This window comes from Aspergillus uvarum (genome assembly GCF_003184745.1).
Source record: "Aspergillus uvarum CBS 121591 unplaced genomic scaffold BO82scaffold_58, whole genome shotgun sequence".
In the NCBI taxonomy this organism is placed as follows: Eukaryota; Fungi; Ascomycota; class Eurotiomycetes; order Eurotiales; family Aspergillaceae; genus Aspergillus; species Aspergillus uvarum.
In genome coordinates, this window is record NW_020291355.1 from 122,763 (window position 1) to 137,965 (window position 15,203).

General features: G+C 56.2%; 9 protein-coding genes across 9 annotated transcripts; 3 read left to right on the top strand and 6 right to left on the bottom strand.

The window, feature by feature from the left end:
• Positions 1–466: 466 nt before the first annotated feature.
• On the bottom strand, positions 467–2,608 carry BO82DRAFT_357488 (GNAT family N-acetyltransferase). The gene is made up of 2 exons (XM_025636031.1): positions 803–2,608; positions 467–747 (listed from the first exon to the last, which is right to left on the bottom strand). Exons 1-2 carry the CDS (start codon positions 2,236–2,238, stop codon positions 630–632), a joined length of 1,554 nt encoding a protein of 517 aa, XP_025488443.1. The 5' UTR covers positions 2,239–2,608; the 3' UTR covers positions 467–629.
• Positions 2,609–2,951: 343 nt separating this feature from the next.
• On the bottom strand, positions 2,952–4,935 carry BO82DRAFT_357489 (putative proline utilization protein PrnX-like). The gene has a single exon (XM_025636032.1). It carries the CDS (start codon positions 4,711–4,713, stop codon positions 3,274–3,276), a length of 1,440 nt encoding a protein of 479 aa, XP_025488444.1. The 5' UTR covers positions 4,714–4,935; the 3' UTR covers positions 2,952–3,273.
• A 1,018-nt stretch (positions 4,936–5,953) lies between these two features.
• BO82DRAFT_291656 (cyclin family protein) lies at positions 5,954–7,267 on the bottom strand (the record flags this gene model as incomplete). The annotated part of the gene is made up of 1 exon (XM_025631738.1): positions 5,954–7,267. One exon carries the CDS (start codon positions 7,265–7,267, stop codon positions 5,954–5,956), a length of 1,314 nt encoding a protein of 437 aa, XP_025488445.1.
• A 1,535-nt stretch (positions 7,268–8,802) lies between these two features.
• Positions 8,803–9,779, bottom strand: xgeA (putative endoglucanase). Its single transcript, XM_025630237.1, has 2 exons — positions 9,311–9,779; positions 8,803–9,253 (listed from the first exon to the last, which is right to left on the bottom strand). The coding sequence occupies exons 1-2, from the start codon at positions 9,625–9,627 to the stop codon at positions 8,854–8,856; spliced, it is 717 nt and encodes a 238-aa protein (XP_025488446.1). The 5' UTR covers positions 9,628–9,779; the 3' UTR covers positions 8,803–8,853.
• Positions 9,780–10,310: 531 nt separating this feature from the next.
• Positions 10,311–11,070, top strand: BO82DRAFT_159253 (uncharacterized protein). The gene has a single exon (XM_025630238.1). It carries the CDS (start codon positions 10,443–10,445, stop codon positions 10,899–10,901), a length of 459 nt encoding a protein of 152 aa, XP_025488447.1. The 5' UTR covers positions 10,311–10,442; the 3' UTR covers positions 10,902–11,070.
• A 274-nt stretch (positions 11,071–11,344) lies between these two features.
• On the top strand, positions 11,345–12,512 carry erg2 (C-8 sterol isomerase ERG2). Its single transcript, XM_025636033.1, has 3 exons — positions 11,345–11,757; positions 11,836–11,862; positions 11,962–12,512. Exons 1-3 carry the CDS (start codon positions 11,475–11,477, stop codon positions 12,297–12,299), a joined length of 648 nt encoding a protein of 215 aa, XP_025488448.1. The 5' UTR covers positions 11,345–11,474; the 3' UTR covers positions 12,300–12,512.
• Positions 12,513–12,668: 156 nt separating this feature from the next.
• On the top strand, positions 12,669–14,109 carry BO82DRAFT_159260 (putative PP-loop ATPase superfamily protein). Its single transcript, XM_025630239.1, has one exon. The coding sequence runs from the start codon at positions 12,822–12,824 to the stop codon at positions 14,055–14,057; it is 1,236 nt and encodes a 411-aa protein (XP_025488449.1). The 5' UTR covers positions 12,669–12,821; the 3' UTR covers positions 14,058–14,109.
• BO82DRAFT_159261 (uncharacterized protein) lies at positions 14,110–14,582 on the bottom strand. The gene has a single exon (XM_025630240.1). The coding sequence runs from the start codon at positions 14,471–14,473 to the stop codon at positions 14,162–14,164; it is 312 nt and encodes a 103-aa protein (XP_025488450.1). The 5' UTR covers positions 14,474–14,582; the 3' UTR covers positions 14,110–14,161.
• A 12-nt stretch (positions 14,583–14,594) lies between these two features.
• On the bottom strand, positions 14,595–14,945 carry BO82DRAFT_247893 (LYR motif-containing protein; the record flags this gene model as incomplete). Its single annotated transcript, XM_025630845.1, has 1 exon — positions 14,595–14,945. A coding segment is annotated over one exon (351 nt), but the record flags the coding sequence as incomplete, so codon positions are not given.
• Positions 14,946–15,203: the final 258 nt, after the last annotated feature.

Consider the following 15,203-nt stretch of genomic DNA (forward strand, 5'->3'; position numbering starts at 1 on the left):
ACAGGCGATACCCTTTATTCAATGACCGTCCCGAGTGATTGGATGTGATGGCGTGAAGAATTGGAGGAGGAGGAGCAGTGCCAAGGGGTGATGGTGATGGGAATGAGGGCAATCCCCCGCTATCGTTGGCCGCATACGCGCCCGCCCTGCAGGCCCCGGCACATTTAGCATTTAGTGACCAGCTAGTCACATTCGGCGCGTGAGCGGGGAATTGACTGGCCATGATGGCCATGCAGCTATTTTCTGTAAACTTTCAGATGCCGTGTCGGTCTGTGCAGATGCCCTGTCACGATCAGGAACTGAAACTCCGGGTTCTATTTTGGCGGGAGACGTTAAAGAGTGGCCCCCTAAACAAGGATGAGTGATGGGCAATCGGTGAAAGCTTAATCGGTCAAGAAGTCGCAGACTGGTAATGGCCCACGACGGCAGAAAACAGCGGTAGGTCTACATTTCATTAAGATATTGAGTTCGTTATGCTCTCGCGTTCCCGGTTTCATTACTAGGTAGCTAGATAGGTCGTAAATAGGTAGGCAGAATCTACCTTGTCGTAGACATTGATCAGGTATCGTGAAGAACCTCTCCTCGTGTATCGTTTCTTTTGGGGGACGCATCCATCATGAAGCACACTCCTAGGTAGCAGGACTCTCCCATGAGTCCCGCTTGATCTTCATCAAAGCCGACTGCTTGTGCGGGAACGTCACCTCCCCTTCCTTGTAGAAGCCCGCTCGGTGTAGGTATCCAATAAGCCTATATCAATCATGTTAGCTGAATGCCTCTGTGAAGCAGGCGAGAGCAACCCTACTTTTTATTGTCCACTCTGGGCTCCAATATCACCGTCTGCGTCCGTGGATCTGCCAAGAAGCAATAATGCACCAAGGCACTCAACCAGACCCCCACACGATGTGGCCCGCGAAACTCCTGCTCTCCCACCAATACATGCAGACCCCGATCATAGTTGTCCACACCCCCGGGGGCCAACGGCCCCAGCCGGTCTTCCTTGACCCAGTAGATCTCGAAGTAGCCGAACGGCTTACCGTCCCAGCATCCGATAACGGGGAAACTGTGGCGACTTCGGAGATTGTTGCGCAGAAACTCCTCTTGGTGACTGGCCGGGCCTGCCTCGCCCCAAGCGACGTTGACTCGCGGCTCGTTCATCCATTTGTGTAGCAAGTCGACATCGGAAGGCCCTGGCACAGGGGTCACCGGTTGGTCGATGCTACTGTTAGATGAAGTGTGAGCATGCTTGGCCCCGAATTGGTCGGCAGCGGAGGGCCCCAAATATGGTACGCGGAACGACAGGTACTGCTGTAGGCTGGGAATGTAGCGAATATAGAACACATCACCCTGGTGCGGGGGTTTGGGACGGATGGGATGGCGGATCCCGTTGGTGAAGGTGTACTGTGTCGGGGCGGGAGGGAAGTAGGTGGGGAGATGGCTGGTCGAAGCAAACGGGCCCTCGTTCGGGGTATAGTGGGCGGTCTCCTGCCCTGCCGGAGTATTGAGGTACATACTCGCGCGCGACGGCGATGCGACCCGCTGGATGAAGGGCGAGCCCGATATCGCCGGCGGGATATTCATCTGGGGAGTCAGCGTGAACACGAACAGCCTGGGGTCGATCTGCCAGAAGCTGCGCCGGCTCACGAACATACGCGCCCACGCCTCGGGGTTGTAGGGTTCGGTCCCGACCGACGAGTCCTCCGAGGCGATCAGACCCATGCGCTCGAGCTTCTGCAGCAATGTGCGACCCTTGAAGAACCCTTCGCGCCGGATGGAGATCCGCCAGTCGCCCTGGGGCCGGCCCGTGGTAGGAGTTTTGGCGCTGGCCTCGGTGGTCAAGTAACGCTCGGGCTCGGGTTCGTGGAAGTACCACCACAGCGTCACCCAGAGCATCATGGCGATCTGGCGCGTGGGCGAGCTGACCGGCTTGTACTCACTACTGGGTGGGTCGACAATGTACGAGATGTAGAGCGAGTCATTGCGCAAGGTGGGGGAAGTGAATCGGGTGTGCACCAGCTCCTCCGGCGATTGTCGCTCCCGGCCGCGATGCTCCTCCGATCCATCGATCATTGTCGAATCCGCATTCTCGACGGGTTTGCTGGTGTTCAGAACGATGCTCCAGCCGGGGAGGACCACATGGTGGCTCTGTTGACCGTCGTTCGACTTGAAGCTAACCCCGCCAAAGACGGGTGACACAGTGAAGGTCTGCCCGTTGGGCAGATGGCACATGCGATTGCGCATCTTGAGAAGCCCGTAGGAAGCAGCGACCTACATACAGAGAATGAAGAAGATCTGGGTCAAGAAGGGAGGACGAGAAGGAAGGGAAATTTAAAAGGTAAATAAAATACAAGCACGAGACTGAGGGGAAACTAAGGCAGACGGACGGTGGGATGATGCGTCGCTGCCCCTCCCCCCGCCTGGCGATCGCGCCGTCGTCGGTGAACGGCCGCTATCAGCCTCGCAGGCGTGTTTTGACCCCAACACTGCGATTCCCAATCAGGGTTGCTGGCAATCGCTCTGCGACATGGTCCAGCCTGGAGAGAAGACACCGTGCATTAGAGGACACGGCAGTGAGAAGTCAAGTCGAGTCGTGAGGATGGATTGAAGCCGGAGAGGGCGGAGAGAGGGGAAGAGAGAGAGAATGTCTCTCGGAGAATGAGTCGAGACGATAAGAAACGACTGGGTTGGTTGATGTCATCGGCCGGATTCTGGATTACAGCCTTCGTTACCGCCCACGGCTCCAAAATTACGGCTCTAACCGCATTGACCAGCCAGATGGAGGACTGTGTCTCCCTCCGCCGTATGACAAGCAGCGCATTACCAATCTTCTCCTCCATCTCTCCACTCCCGGGCTGGATATCAGTTCTTCGCTCGAGTATTGCCCTGTAAAGAGCCTAAAAAGAGCCTAAAAAAGTCTGCTCACCACTTCTTCTGGACTCCATCTGCAAGGCATCGACCAGTAGAACACATTGTATTGTCAACATGAAAAGTGTAATCGCTACCTAATTAATAATATGAAACAGAAGAAGGGGAAGCAAGGCCTAGGTAGGTCTCGCAAGGTAGGTCTCGCAAGGTAGGTCTCGCAAAGTAGTGCCCAAGAAGTACAAGTCCGAAGGGCGCTCGGAGAGGTCAAGGTTCACAGAAGCCGAACCAACGCAGTAGCGAGGCCGAATCGAAGACAAGGAAGAAAAACGAGATACAGAAATGCGAAGAAAGAAAAAACAAACAAACAAACAAACCCACAAACAATGCAAGTCATCATTGGATATCATTTCGCTAGAATTCCGCAATCGTCGTACCAATATTCTTCTCACGTGCCAGTTGGATCAAATCTCCACCAGTCACCAAGTCCATCAATCCCATCCCCACGCTCTTGAAAATCACATTGCCCCGTTCTACCCACTCGCGCAGACTCTTGTGGTCATCGCTGTCAGCGTCACCGTGCGAGGATTCGCGCACAATCAGCAGTTCACCCAGTTCGACCACCTGGTGCGGCTTGATCCCCGCTTGGACGATCTCGCCGGCCTCCTTGAGAGCGGCGTCGAGACTGTCGACCACCACGACCCCGCTGCGCTTGATATGCTTGTGGAAGTGACGATGGCCCGGAGTGTGCACGCTCACTTCATCGCGGAGCAGATCCGGCGGGAGTTCCGTCATGTGTGGTTTATACGATCCAATCGCGCTGATCAGCCGACCCTTCTGGCGGCCTTCACGGGCCGTCAGGATCTCGGCGGGGAACAGCGGATCAACGGCCGGGGTGCAGCAGAAGATCGCGTCGGCTTTCCGCAACGCGTCATGCAGGATGCGGGGGTACTCCACAAAGTCGGAGCTGACGGCGGAGAATTTCACATCCCCGCGCCAGCTCGAGTTCTCCGGGGAGTAGATGTCCCGGAGCAGCTGCGCCGCTCGGTCGAACGATCGATTGATGATGTAGACCCGCTTGACGTCCGCGCTACGGAGGACCAGCGCTAGCCGGATGTGCCAGTATGCCTGCTTCCCCGCCCCGAACACCACAATGGTCCGCACCCGCTTGCGCTTGTTGAGCGTCATGAGGGAGGTCAGCGCGGTCCGGAAGGGCGTCAATTCGTGTGCGTTGATCAATCCAAAGGGCAGACTGTTGCCGTCCAGCAGCGTGACGCTTCCCTGGGGCGAAGTATCTCGGCTGCCCGCACTGGGCCAGGCCCCCATCGTCTTCGATAAGCCGCCTGCGACCGGTTGTTGGTTGACGCAGCCCGCCGCCAGCGACTTGCTGCTACTACTGCCACTGCCACTGCCACCGCTGTTCGTCATGGTCAAGGAGTTGCTGGTTGAGGTGCCTTCTTGCGAGGAAAGGGAGAGTTCGCTGACGTCGGAGGCAATGGAGGCCAGGGATTTGCGCTTATCGATTTGAGCCACGCCGGTTCGATCGCTCGGGGAGATTTTTGACGCGGCGTCGACGGTGCAGCCCACCTGGGAATTCTTGTCTTGTAGCGAAATCACCTTCATGCCTAGCGTGGGGCCCGTGCTTGCGGGCATGAACACGGTGGTGCAGCCATCGGGCCGAGTGATAGCCGTCCGTTGAGGTTGGTAAGTGGCGGCACACCCTTTCTCTTGACTGCCGGTCGAATAGTCACGAAGCGCACGGGCAAGGTTCTCCTGGAGGGAGACAATCTGGTCGCGGGAGAGCGAGAGGAGAAGGGAACGGAGTTGCTCTTGGGAGAGGATGGTGAGAGGCATAGTGAGTGTGAGTCAAGAATGTCGTCTGATAAGATAAGGAGTCTTGGGTCGAGAAAGCGAGAACAAAGGAAGGGAGGAAAGGAGGGGAGGAGGAGAAGTTGGAGTGAGTCGAAAAGAGAGATAGAGAGTTGGGCTTATAGTTGTGGACGGAGTAAATAGTTTGCAAGGATTATGGTAGAGAGGGGGGGGGAGGGATTCGTGAAGGGGAGCGGGAAGGATGGGAAGTGGAGGGGGAGGATGGAAGGAGGAGGAGGGGAGGGGAGAAGAAGGAAGATAATCAAAGCACCATGTTGACACCGGCCCGGAAGCGGATTGGATTGGGTCAGCCTTCAGCCCTTTGACTCGGCGGACGCAGGCGATGACGCCAGCCCAGCTGCTCGGCGCTCCACCTCCGGCTTCGGTGATTGGCGTGTATCAAGCCGATCCGAGGAGGGCTCGAGCGTGGAGACACTGATGCTCAAAGATACTCGTCCATAGATTATTCAGTATAAGATAGAATGTCAGTTCCATTGATTCCATTGACCTTATCTTCTACTTCTCTGATCACATGGTCGCAGAACATGGCCGAGGGAGGAAGAAAACCACTGCGGACTGTTATCTCTTGAGGAAGACATCTCCGAGTGCCCCAGATGCCCGCCAAGCCGATCCGACCCCGGGTCTCTTGGCCGGTCTCGGTCGGGCCCGTGTTCATTGGCCCGCGCTGTGCTATTTCCGGCCACCCTCCATGGTTGAAGTGCCTTGGCGAGGGCAACTCGGTGGGAAAAAGTACGAGCTGCCAAAACAGGCACAGCCACAAATAGCCGCTTTCGGGAGCTTCATTATTGATCCGTGATCCATTATCTTCTTGACTAAACAGCTAGGTATACCGTCAAACTAACTTACTTACTCCATAACTGATTCCAACCAGAGTATATATCCATCCGGCCCTGCGTTTCCATTCTGAAACACCAAATTCCAAAATAAATAATCCCCCCCCCTCCCTCCCAAAAAAAAGTACTTGCCAGAACCTCTTATTCCAGAATGAAAAAATACAACCTCCAAGAGCAGAAACACGATCAACGCCAGCGGAATGCAGAAGGTAAAGAGTGTCAGGGTATTGAAAGATCGTTCGTGACGGGGGTAAGTGAGCAGCAGACCCCTCAAGTGCTTTTTGCAAATCAATCATCGGAACAAAACATTAAGACATCATCATATAACAGAGGAGGAGGAACCATCGAGACCAGCTCAATGATATCTAAGTTTAGTGTCGACGACCGCCCATGTACGACCCCGCGGCCGTGGCGAGAAAGCGCGCCACGAACCCATGACCGCCAGCGGCGACCGGGTGGGCGGGGCCGTGGGGATGAGCTGCGTGTCCAGAATAACCGAGACGCATCTTCTTGCTGGGCTGCGCGGGCGGCAGACACTCCTCCAGTGGCAAGCCACCGCCAATAAATGATGAGGGGCTGCGACCACCGTCCACCACGCGCACGGGCAAGGCCTCGTCAAAGCTGGTGATCGAGCTGGAGTTTCGGAGACTCGCCGGAGTGACAGCGCGCGAGCTGGAGGACAGGCTGGATGCCCGCGAGCTCAAGGAAGTTGCAGTATCGGCTCGTGACATTCCGGGCACATCCTGCGCGCCCGGAGGAGAGCCCGACATCCGACCGCGGGATGTAGGACGCCGGCGGCCAGTCGGGTATGGGTGATAACGATCGGCCGCAGCATCAATTAGCGAGGGGGCGGGAGATGCGCTTTGTGCGCTTGAGCTTGAGCTTGAGCTTGAGACGGACGACGCAGAAGACATGGATGACAAAGACACAGATGAGGCCGGGCTGGCTGCCATCATCCGTCGTTCGGGTTGCTGATAGGCGGCATCCACCACTTGTCGACGGGCATCCAATTTCTGACGGCGCAGGCGGGAAGTCAGGAGATCCGTGGAGGAGTGGAAGCGACGCCAATCTCGGGATTGGCGACGCTCCACTTCTCGCTGTTGCTGTTGCTGCTGCTGGTAGCGACTGCGGATCGGGGCCAGGAATGGCTCTAGGTGCTGCAGCAGGTCGGCTTCAGTGACGCGAGTGTCCCAGTCAAGCAGGAACAGCAGCTGGCGCTCCATGAGGTTGACCTCGGGCAGAGGGAACGCGAATCCGTCGTAGCCCTTGACCGCCGTGTACCGGGCCCAGTGCTTGTTCTTGGGACTCGAGTCGTTCAGGTTCTTGGCTGCAAGGATGAGCGAAGCGAGGAAGATGCGATGGACGGTACAACGCATGCCCTTGGCTACTGGAGGCAAGCGGGAACGCAGTCGCGCCAGGTAGACTAGCGAGGTCATCAAGGTGGGCACCTGAACCTGTGATCGAGCAACCAGGGAAGCAATGAACGTCTCTACTGAGGGGAGTGGTGGTAGAGTCGCATCCATGGGAGGTGTGCTGGGAGGTGTCGGCTGTCCGTGGGCTTGTTGTGCCGTCACATGCGCTTCGCAGCGGATGACCTGTGAGGCCTGTTCGGCCAAGTGCGCAACCATCTGCCGCGACACCGGCTGCATGATGAATTCATGCAGGGCTGCCCGGTTCAGATCCATGGTGGTCGTCGTCGTCGCTGTCGTAGTGGCAGCGGAAATCATGTTGGGGGCGCTGTTAGAGTAGGCTAGATAGGGATGAGCGGTCATCGTGGGCAAGACCGTGCAGAGCAGAGGAAAGGGAGAGAAACAGGAACACTATTTCGTGTGGCAAGCAATACAGTCGACCGGATATTGTCGAGGATATATCAGAGTAGTTGAATGAATGTACGTCAGTCCTGCCGGCAGGAGAGGAATGCGTGGTTGTCGCGTCAACTGTAGTTGGGGAGCGATCGCTATGGGGGTGCGATGGGGGACCGGGACTGAGACACGCTTTGAGACACCAAGTGGATGCCGGACGTATCTGGAGGAAAAGTGTAAAAGAGAGAGACCGACTGAGACGATGAAATTAATTTGGCTAGTAGTGGTGAAACCCCGGTTGAAAAAGGAATGGAACCGTTGACGATATTGAGAAAAGAGAGCGCATTGAAGAAATCCAGCGAAGAGGGCTTGATATAAGGAAAAGCCCTAGGGTGGTGCAGGATAGAAGAGGGGGTGGGTGGGTTTGAGGAGACAGAGTATGCGCGCAACAGAAAAAGGCTGGCGCTGCAAGGACGGCGACGCGCAGAGTATGCATGAGGGGTGAGTGGGATGAGTGGATGAGTGGATGAATGACTGATTGCCCTGGCTGACTATTTTTTTTCTGCTCCTGCAACAAGCTGCAATACCCTTTGGGCATTGAGAGTTGAATGGCCATGGTCTCATGAGCTGCATGGCTCACGCAGGCCGATCGTCGGGGTTTGGCGCGCGCGAGCCTGAAATGCGGCAATGATTGGAGCAGCCACGAGATGCAGGAATCAAGGGTTGGCAGGTCAGCGCGTCGACGCCACGATCCTGGCACGCGTAAAGATCCGACTGACTGGTGGACAGTCGAAGACTCGAGTACCTAGGTAATGTCGAGAATGGTCCAGACAGGAGCGCCCACGAAGGGCTGTCATTCCAATGAGCTCAGGGTTGCCGTCTATTACCAGGAGCGGAAATGTCTTGAAGTGTAGCTGAGATAACTTACTGAGTACGAGTACCTGCGATCCAAATGACGCCGCCGGCTGCACTAATTAGTTAGTTGCTGCACCTGCACCTGCACCTGCACTTGCCGTACTTAAGCGCCCGCCCCGATGTCTGATGCTGCTATTCTTATCGCCATGCCAGATGCAAGTTGGTTATAATTAGATAATGTTGAAGAATTGAAACAACTGAAGCTCCGGCACGCATCCAACCGCCGGACTAATAACTTAAGCTTAGTAACTAGAAGACTAGTAGATAAATTTGGACCATAGTTGTATGTCTGTTTGTACGTATAATCTGTATGGAAGTATATGCATTGTATGTACAGGATGTGGTTGGATCGAGTGTAGCCACCGTCCTGTCTCATTCATCCCTATGCAGCATCTCCTGGGAACCTCTAAACCTCCTATCACACGGTTTTCTGGTATCCTGCCTAGGGACTGAAACACGGCGCCTACATTCTCTCCCACCTCCATCCCCACCCGTCTCCCGTCAGGCTCCGTCCACGCAACACGGTCGGCCATCCGTAACACTCAACGTTTGATTTACTCAATGGAGACGCTGTACTCGGAGACGGTCAACTTGGCGTCGGAGCCAGTGAAGGGCTCGGTACCCGCCTCGAGGGTGGTCAGGTACAGCTCATCGGACACGCCCTCGTGGTCGACCAGGTAGGTGAAGAAGTCGTTCAGGTCACCGGAGAAGCTCTCGGTGGTCGAGTCAGCGACGAAGCTGTAGACGGTGGTGTCACCGTTGGGGCCGGAGTACAGCTTCCAGTTGACGCCGGCAATCGTCGGGGTGGCGATGGTCGATCCGGTCGACGAGATGGGGCCAGCACCGCCCAGGGCCGCGAGCCAGACCATGATCTCGTACTTGGAAGAGCCGCTGGCGGTTTCGGCCAGGAATGTGTCGTACGCGACGTCGGCAACGATGCTAGAGCCGGAGTATCTATCCATTCGGGTCAGTTGCGTCTCTCCCCCGCTCGGGACTGAACAAGCCACTTACGACCACTTCCAGGTGGTAGGAATGCTGGAGATGCAGTTCAGCTGGGTGGGGGTGAAGGTCAGAGCGGCGTTGGCATAGCTCTTGACGCTGCTGCTACCTCCGGACCAGGACCAGCTGGTGTGCCAAGCGATGGTATCGCCGCTGGAGGAGTCGACTCCAGTGCACTGGGAGCCGGTGCCGGCGCTCTCACCCCAAAGGTCGTTGTACAGGGTGAAATCACCGGCGGTGGTGGTATCCCACTGACCGCAGAAGTCGCTGCGGCGCTGGAGGCTGGCAGCGGAAGCCAAAGTGGCAAGGGAGAGAAGGGAAAGCTTCATGGTGAAAAGATGTTATTTGGTGAGGGGGTAAGGAAGGACAATCGGTCGGCTGGGTTGGTTCAATGTGCGATCAACGTCCACTGTCCACAAATGAATGATGCTGGTTGGGAAGAAATCTGGCATGATGGCAGGTCGATGAGCTCTCTTTAAATAAGCATCCCACATGGCACAAATCCTGGATGGGTTCGCTGAGAAGCCTGTTCGTCTGAGCTGTGGCTTTGGCCTCAATCAAGCAGAAACAACGGGGTGGATTAGTCCCTCCAACTTGCTCCAACTTAGAGGGGATTGAGACCTGAGCAGTCAGCATGAGCAAAGCCTTCTGGATTCTCCGTCCCCGCTGGAGCCGGTGGACCACGAGGGAGAAGACCGATAGGGTCGAACACCGGGCTATTTCTTCATTTGAAACGGTTCCACGGGATGCTCCGTGCAGAGGAGCGGACAACGTTCGACACATCCAGTCAAGACGGGTTGGAGCCAGAGGAGTCGGTGGATTCGTCACCTTTTCATTTCCCTGGGCCGTTTCGAATGCGATAAGGGGAGAAGACGGATAAATTATCTGGGACTGATCTGGGAACCAATTCCGCCCTCGTCAGAACGGGGCGTAATTAAGGCGATCGAAGGCCCGACCTCGACTTGGGCTATTTTTATGGACGGAAAAACCGGCAGAGAGGGGATTAAATTAATGCTCATATCATATAGTATCCACGATGGGGATCGAGGGAACAGATGAGGAGACTGGAATTTCGCACGTGCACGAGGTTTGAATTATAGCATGCGATGGTCGGGATTTTCACCGCCTGGGGGGAGCTTGCATCATGATGGAAACAGATCATCACATCGAGACAGCTCTGCGAATCATGGAGATATCAGACATATCGTCGAGGGGCCAGGTCGGCCGCATAGAACAAGGTTCCGAGTTGACATATAGTATAATTGGCAGTGGACGAGATTTTTCCTCGACTCTTGGGAGAGAGACTAACGGACCCCTATCTCATGATGGCTGCAAGCTAAGCATTAATGGAGCGGCCGAGGTACAGCCGTGGAAGACGCCTCGAAGACGCCTCCATGATATTGGGTGGGTTTGGTCTGGTTGTTACGTTATTTCGGGGGACAGCGCTGAGTTGACACCGGCAGTTTGCACTTTGCACTTTGCGCTTTGCGCTTCTACAAAACATATATCCGCTGCCCATGTGTTCATATGCAGGAGAGATGCGGTAGCACGGCATAGCAACATGACTACGAACAGTGCAGGACAAGAATCCTGGGGTCACTAGCTGCAGACTGTCGAGTCTTCTAGCGGCAGGTTGCCTCAAGTCTATTGCATCTCTGTTGGTTGAGCCGAGTGCTTAGCGACTGGCTGGCGGCGTGGATTCAGGGGCTCAGCGCACATGCGTTAATATCCTTCAATCTCCACCTCGAGTTCTGGGAGAAGAGAACCGAGACTGAATCGGACCCTAGATGGAGCAACTGGGTCTAGAGCTTGTGTCCAGAGCATGTATCCACTGGCGTCCAGATTGCCCGTGGGTGTCGACATGAGCAGGAACAAAAGAGTAGAACGATATGCTCGCATAGCATGATGGATGAATACTCGTGTGTTTCTTGGTGGTTGCCTTAGAATAGATGAAGTTCAGGCAGTGAGATTGTGGTTGCAGACAGGCACGGTATTACTAAGCTGAGCATCCCCGGCTTCACCTCACATCCACTAAGCCCGCTTAGGGATTTTACGGGACTCGGAAAAGAAAAACAATCCATCGGCCCATTCAACCAAACACCATCCAAAGCTGAACAAATCCCTATTCCTCCCTTCACCATACCCACCTGGCCAGGCCATATCCTCTCTCACAGCCATGCGCGCCATCAGCATCGCCGTGGCCCTCCTGGCCCTCTTCTCCGGCCTATACAACTACCTGAACGCCCGGCTGGAGCAATTCTACATCTTCGACCCTGACCACCTGCACGACCTCTCCCAGCGCGCCATTGCCGCCCACGGCAACGACACCCGCTCCGTGGTGAACTACATTGTGGCCGAGCTGGACGAGAAGATCCCCGGCACCCACATCAACCACGACGAGGAATGGGTGTTCAACAATGCCGGCGGTGCCATGGGCGCCATGTACATCATCCATGCTAGTGCGTTTTCTTCCTTTCTCTCTCTCTCTCAATCACAATATATACCATTGATCCCACTAACCTATTTATAATCCATAGGTATCACGGAGTACCTGATCATTTTCGGTAAACTCCCACCCACTTCCCCACTCCCCTATATTAAATTAGCCAACCTCATAAACCTCATCAATATCACAACCACAAAACTAACCACCCCCTCACCAGGAACCGCCATCGGCACCGAAGGCCACACCGGTCGCCACACCGCGGACGACTACTTCAACATTCTGCAGGGCACCCAGCTGGCCTACGTGCCGGGCGCCTACGAGCCCGAGGTATACCCGCAGGGCAGCGTGCACCACCTGCGCCGCGGCGAGGTCAAGCAGTACAAGATGGACGCCTCGTGCTTCGCGCTCGAGTACGCCCGGGGCTGGATCCCGCCCATGCTGTTCTTCGGGTACGCCGACACCTTCTCCAGCACGCTGGACTTCCCGACCCTGTGGGCCACCTCGCGCATCACCGGCCGGGAGATGATCTCCAACGCGCTGAAGGGGAAGATGTAAATGTTTCTCGGTGGAGATGAAACGATAGGGTGGATGTAAGCTGAAAGCAGAAAATGCTGTATATTACTACGGGACACGTGAAGTGAAGTTTAGGGGGTCCGAGATTAGACTAGACTTTCGGCGGACTCTTTCTGTGGAGCTCGGTTTTGGACTCTGCCTATAGATGATTCTTACAGGGTATACTTATTAATGCATGATCAGATTTTGCCTACATAGCAGTACTTCCTTAGAATCAGCGCCATTGAATGGCAGCGCTCCACGCTCAGTAAACACCCAAACCAAACAAATCAAACCCAAAGAAAAGCACATGACTAATCCCCACCCACCATTCCATCCCCAGCTTATCGATAAGAAATTCCATCCCTCTCCTCTCCCTCAAACCCAACCCGCGCTCTCCAGGAAAATTGCCTCTCACCTCTTACCCCTCCAATCAACTCGACCAAACCAAGCAGATTCTCCCAGCAAAATCCCCTCACCCTTCACCCACAAAACCTCTCAGCGCAGGAGACACCCCAAAAAAAAATGCCCCCCACGCCGTGCGCAATCTGCCACGCCGACCGGGCGGTGATCATCCGGCCGAAGAACCGGCAGCGGCTGTGCCGGGGCTGCTTTCTGACGATCTTCGAGACCGAGATCCACGAGACGATCACGGCGACGACGCTGTTCCAGCGCGGGGAGCGGGTGGCAATCGGGGCCAGCGGCGGCAAGGACAGCACGGTGCTGGCGTCCGTGCTCAAAACGCTGAACGAGCGGTACGACTACGGGCTGGAGCTGACGCTGCTCTCGATCGACGAGGGCATCAAGGGCTACCGCGACGACAGCCTGGAGACGGTCAAGCGCAACGCGACGCAGTACGACATGCCCCTCGTGATTTTGGGATATGGGGAGCTGTACGGCTGGACGATGGACCAGGTGGTGGCGCAGGTGGGCAAGAAGGGCAACTGCACGTACTGCGGCGTGTTCCGGCGGCAGGCGCTGGACCGCGGCGCCGAGCGGCTGGGGATCCAGCATGTGGTCACGGGTCACAATGCCGACGACGTCGCCGAGACGGTCATGATGAACCTGTTGCGCGGCGATCTGCCGCGTCTCGCCCGTGGCACTAGTATCGTGACGGGCTCCGCGGCCAGCGACATCAAGCGCAGCAAGCCGCTCAAGTACGCCTACGAGAAGGAGATCGTGCTGTATGCCCACCACAAGCAGTTGGATTACTTCAGTACCGAGTGCATCTACTCGCCGGAGGCGTTCAGGGGCAGCGCGCGCACGTTGATCAAGGATCTCGAGAAGATCCGGCCGAGCTCGATTCTGGATATCGTGCGCAGCGGCGAGGAGATGGCTGAGTTAGTGCCGGCGGAGGTGCGCGGCGGGGCTGCGGCGGATGAGGAGGCGGCCGAGACGACCGGGTGCGGGAGTCAGGGCGGCGGCAGTGGGCGGACGCGTGGCGGCGAGATGGCGGAGATGGAGAGGAAGTTGGCCGAGGATGAGGTCGCGGCGGAGCGCGAGACGGAGGTGACGCTGTCGTCGCTCCCGCAGAAGAAGCAGGCAGACCGGAGAAAGGCCGCGGTCAAGTCGCAGGTGCTGGGCAAGTGCGAGCGCTGCGGGTATATCTCCAGTCAGCGGGTGTGCAAAGCGTGCACCTTGCTCGAGGGGTTGAATAAGAACCGGCCGCGCACGGCCATTGAGATGGAGGTGGGCGCGGAGGAGGAGGAGAGCAGCTCGACGCTGCGGCGACAGATGGAGAAGGTCGAGCTGGGAGGATGAGGGGATTGAAGTGTGGTCAAGCCGAGACCACCGAGTCATGAGGCACGAGAGACGAGACATGAAGATAAGGATGCCAGATCAACTGCTAACTGGGTTCTATTTGACTAGGACCTGGTCCACACCACAGGACAGTCACGCATCCCGCCAAAGGACCCCAGTTGATGCAGCAAGCGGTCCGCTAAGGTACCCCGACCAGACATAGAGCCACCAGCCACCAGCAACTCATATACCACTATACTATACTTTACACAAATGATAATCATCACTCCAACACAACCTCCACACCTACATAAACCACACCCCAGAAAGAAAAAAACAGTATAGAACAAGAAATGAAATAGACATAATCCCCACCGAAACTCCAGTCCCACATGCAAAACCACATAATATACAAGTACAATCCACCCACAGCACATCAAACATCCACCAAACCCTCAACCACCCCCCTCCCTACCTATCCAATAGCTTAACCCCCAACTCCACGTAGCTGTCCCACTTCCTCCCTCGAAAAAAAAAAAGCCATCGAAATCATTCCTCCTATTCCTTCTGTCCCTGCCCCTCAACCGGCAAATCCAACCCCACCCGCCTCGCCGTCAACCGAATCCGCTCCTCCTCATCCAACCAGCTACCGGGGTTATACCGCTCGACCAGCGCGGCGTACTGCCGCTGTGCGCGGGCGTACTGCGCGAACTGCTCCGCTTCCTGGCGCCGGTGGGCGAGCGTGTCCTGCTGCGCGGCGTCGGCGTCGCTGCTGCCCCCGGTCTTCCCAATCTTCGAGGCGGCAGCAGTCTGTTCTTCGTACATCTTCCGGACGCTCGCGTGCAGCGGGGTCGGGGTGGCCAGGCTGCGGCGTGGGAGTTCGCGGAGGAGGGCGCGGTAGGTGGTTTTGGCGGAGATGGTGGACATTCTTTTTTTGGGGGGGCGGGGGGCTGCTTGTCGCGGGATTGGGTTTGGGTTTGGTTGCGGTTTTTGTTGTTCTTGGGGTTGGGTTGGTGAGGTGTGGAGATGGTTGGTTGGGTTGTGTGTTTTCCGGTTCCAGGGAGGTAGGGAGATTGTGTGTTGAATGTGGTTGTTTTTTAAGAAGGTGAAATTGCGTAGTGTAGGTTAGTTCTAGTTCTACCGGGTATGTTATCGGAGGGCGAGGTT

What these genes read in the sequence shown, in the direction of transcription:
- BO82DRAFT_159261 (XM_025630240.1), bottom strand. Translation starts at nt 14,473, where the DNA reads ATGTGCTGTGGGTGGATTGTACTTGTATATTATGTGGTTTTGCATGTG.
- BO82DRAFT_159260 (XM_025630239.1), top strand. Translation starts at nt 12,822, where the DNA reads ATGCCCCCCACGCCGTGCGCAATCTGCCACGCCGACCGGGCGGTGATC.
- erg2 (XM_025636033.1), top strand. Translation starts at nt 11,475, where the DNA reads ATGCGCGCCATCAGCATCGCCGTGGCCCTCCTGGCCCTCTTCTCCGGC. An exon ending in CATGTACATCATCCATGCTA is followed by an intron (nt 11,758 to 11,835) that starts GTGCGTTTTCTT and finishes TATAATCCATAG; the next exon opens with GTATCACGGAGTACCTGATC. An exon ending in GGAGTACCTGATCATTTTCG is followed by an intron (nt 11,863 to 11,961) that starts GTAAACTCCCAC and finishes CCCCCTCACCAG; the next exon opens with GAACCGCCATCGGCACCGAA.
- BO82DRAFT_357489 (XM_025636032.1), bottom strand. Translation starts at nt 4,713, where the DNA reads ATGCCTCTCACCATCCTCTCCCAAGAGCAACTCCGTTCCCTTCTCCTC.
- BO82DRAFT_159253 (XM_025630238.1), top strand. Translation starts at nt 10,443, where the DNA reads ATGATGGAAACAGATCATCACATCGAGACAGCTCTGCGAATCATGGAG.
- BO82DRAFT_357488 (XM_025636031.1), bottom strand. Translation starts at nt 2,238, where the DNA reads ATGCGCAATCGCATGTGCCATCTGCCCAACGGGCAGACCTTCACTGTG. An exon ending in CCCAGAGTGGACAATAAAAA is followed by an intron (nt 748 to 802) that starts GTAGGGTTGCTC and finishes TGATTGATATAG; the next exon opens with GCTTATTGGATACCTACACC.
- xgeA (XM_025630237.1), bottom strand. Translation starts at nt 9,627, where the DNA reads ATGAAGCTTTCCCTTCTCTCCCTTGCCACTTTGGCTTCCGCTGCCAGC. An exon ending in CCTACCACCTGGAAGTGGTC is followed by an intron (nt 9,254 to 9,310) that starts GTAAGTGGCTTG and finishes CCGAATGGATAG; the next exon opens with ATACTCCGGCTCTAGCATCG.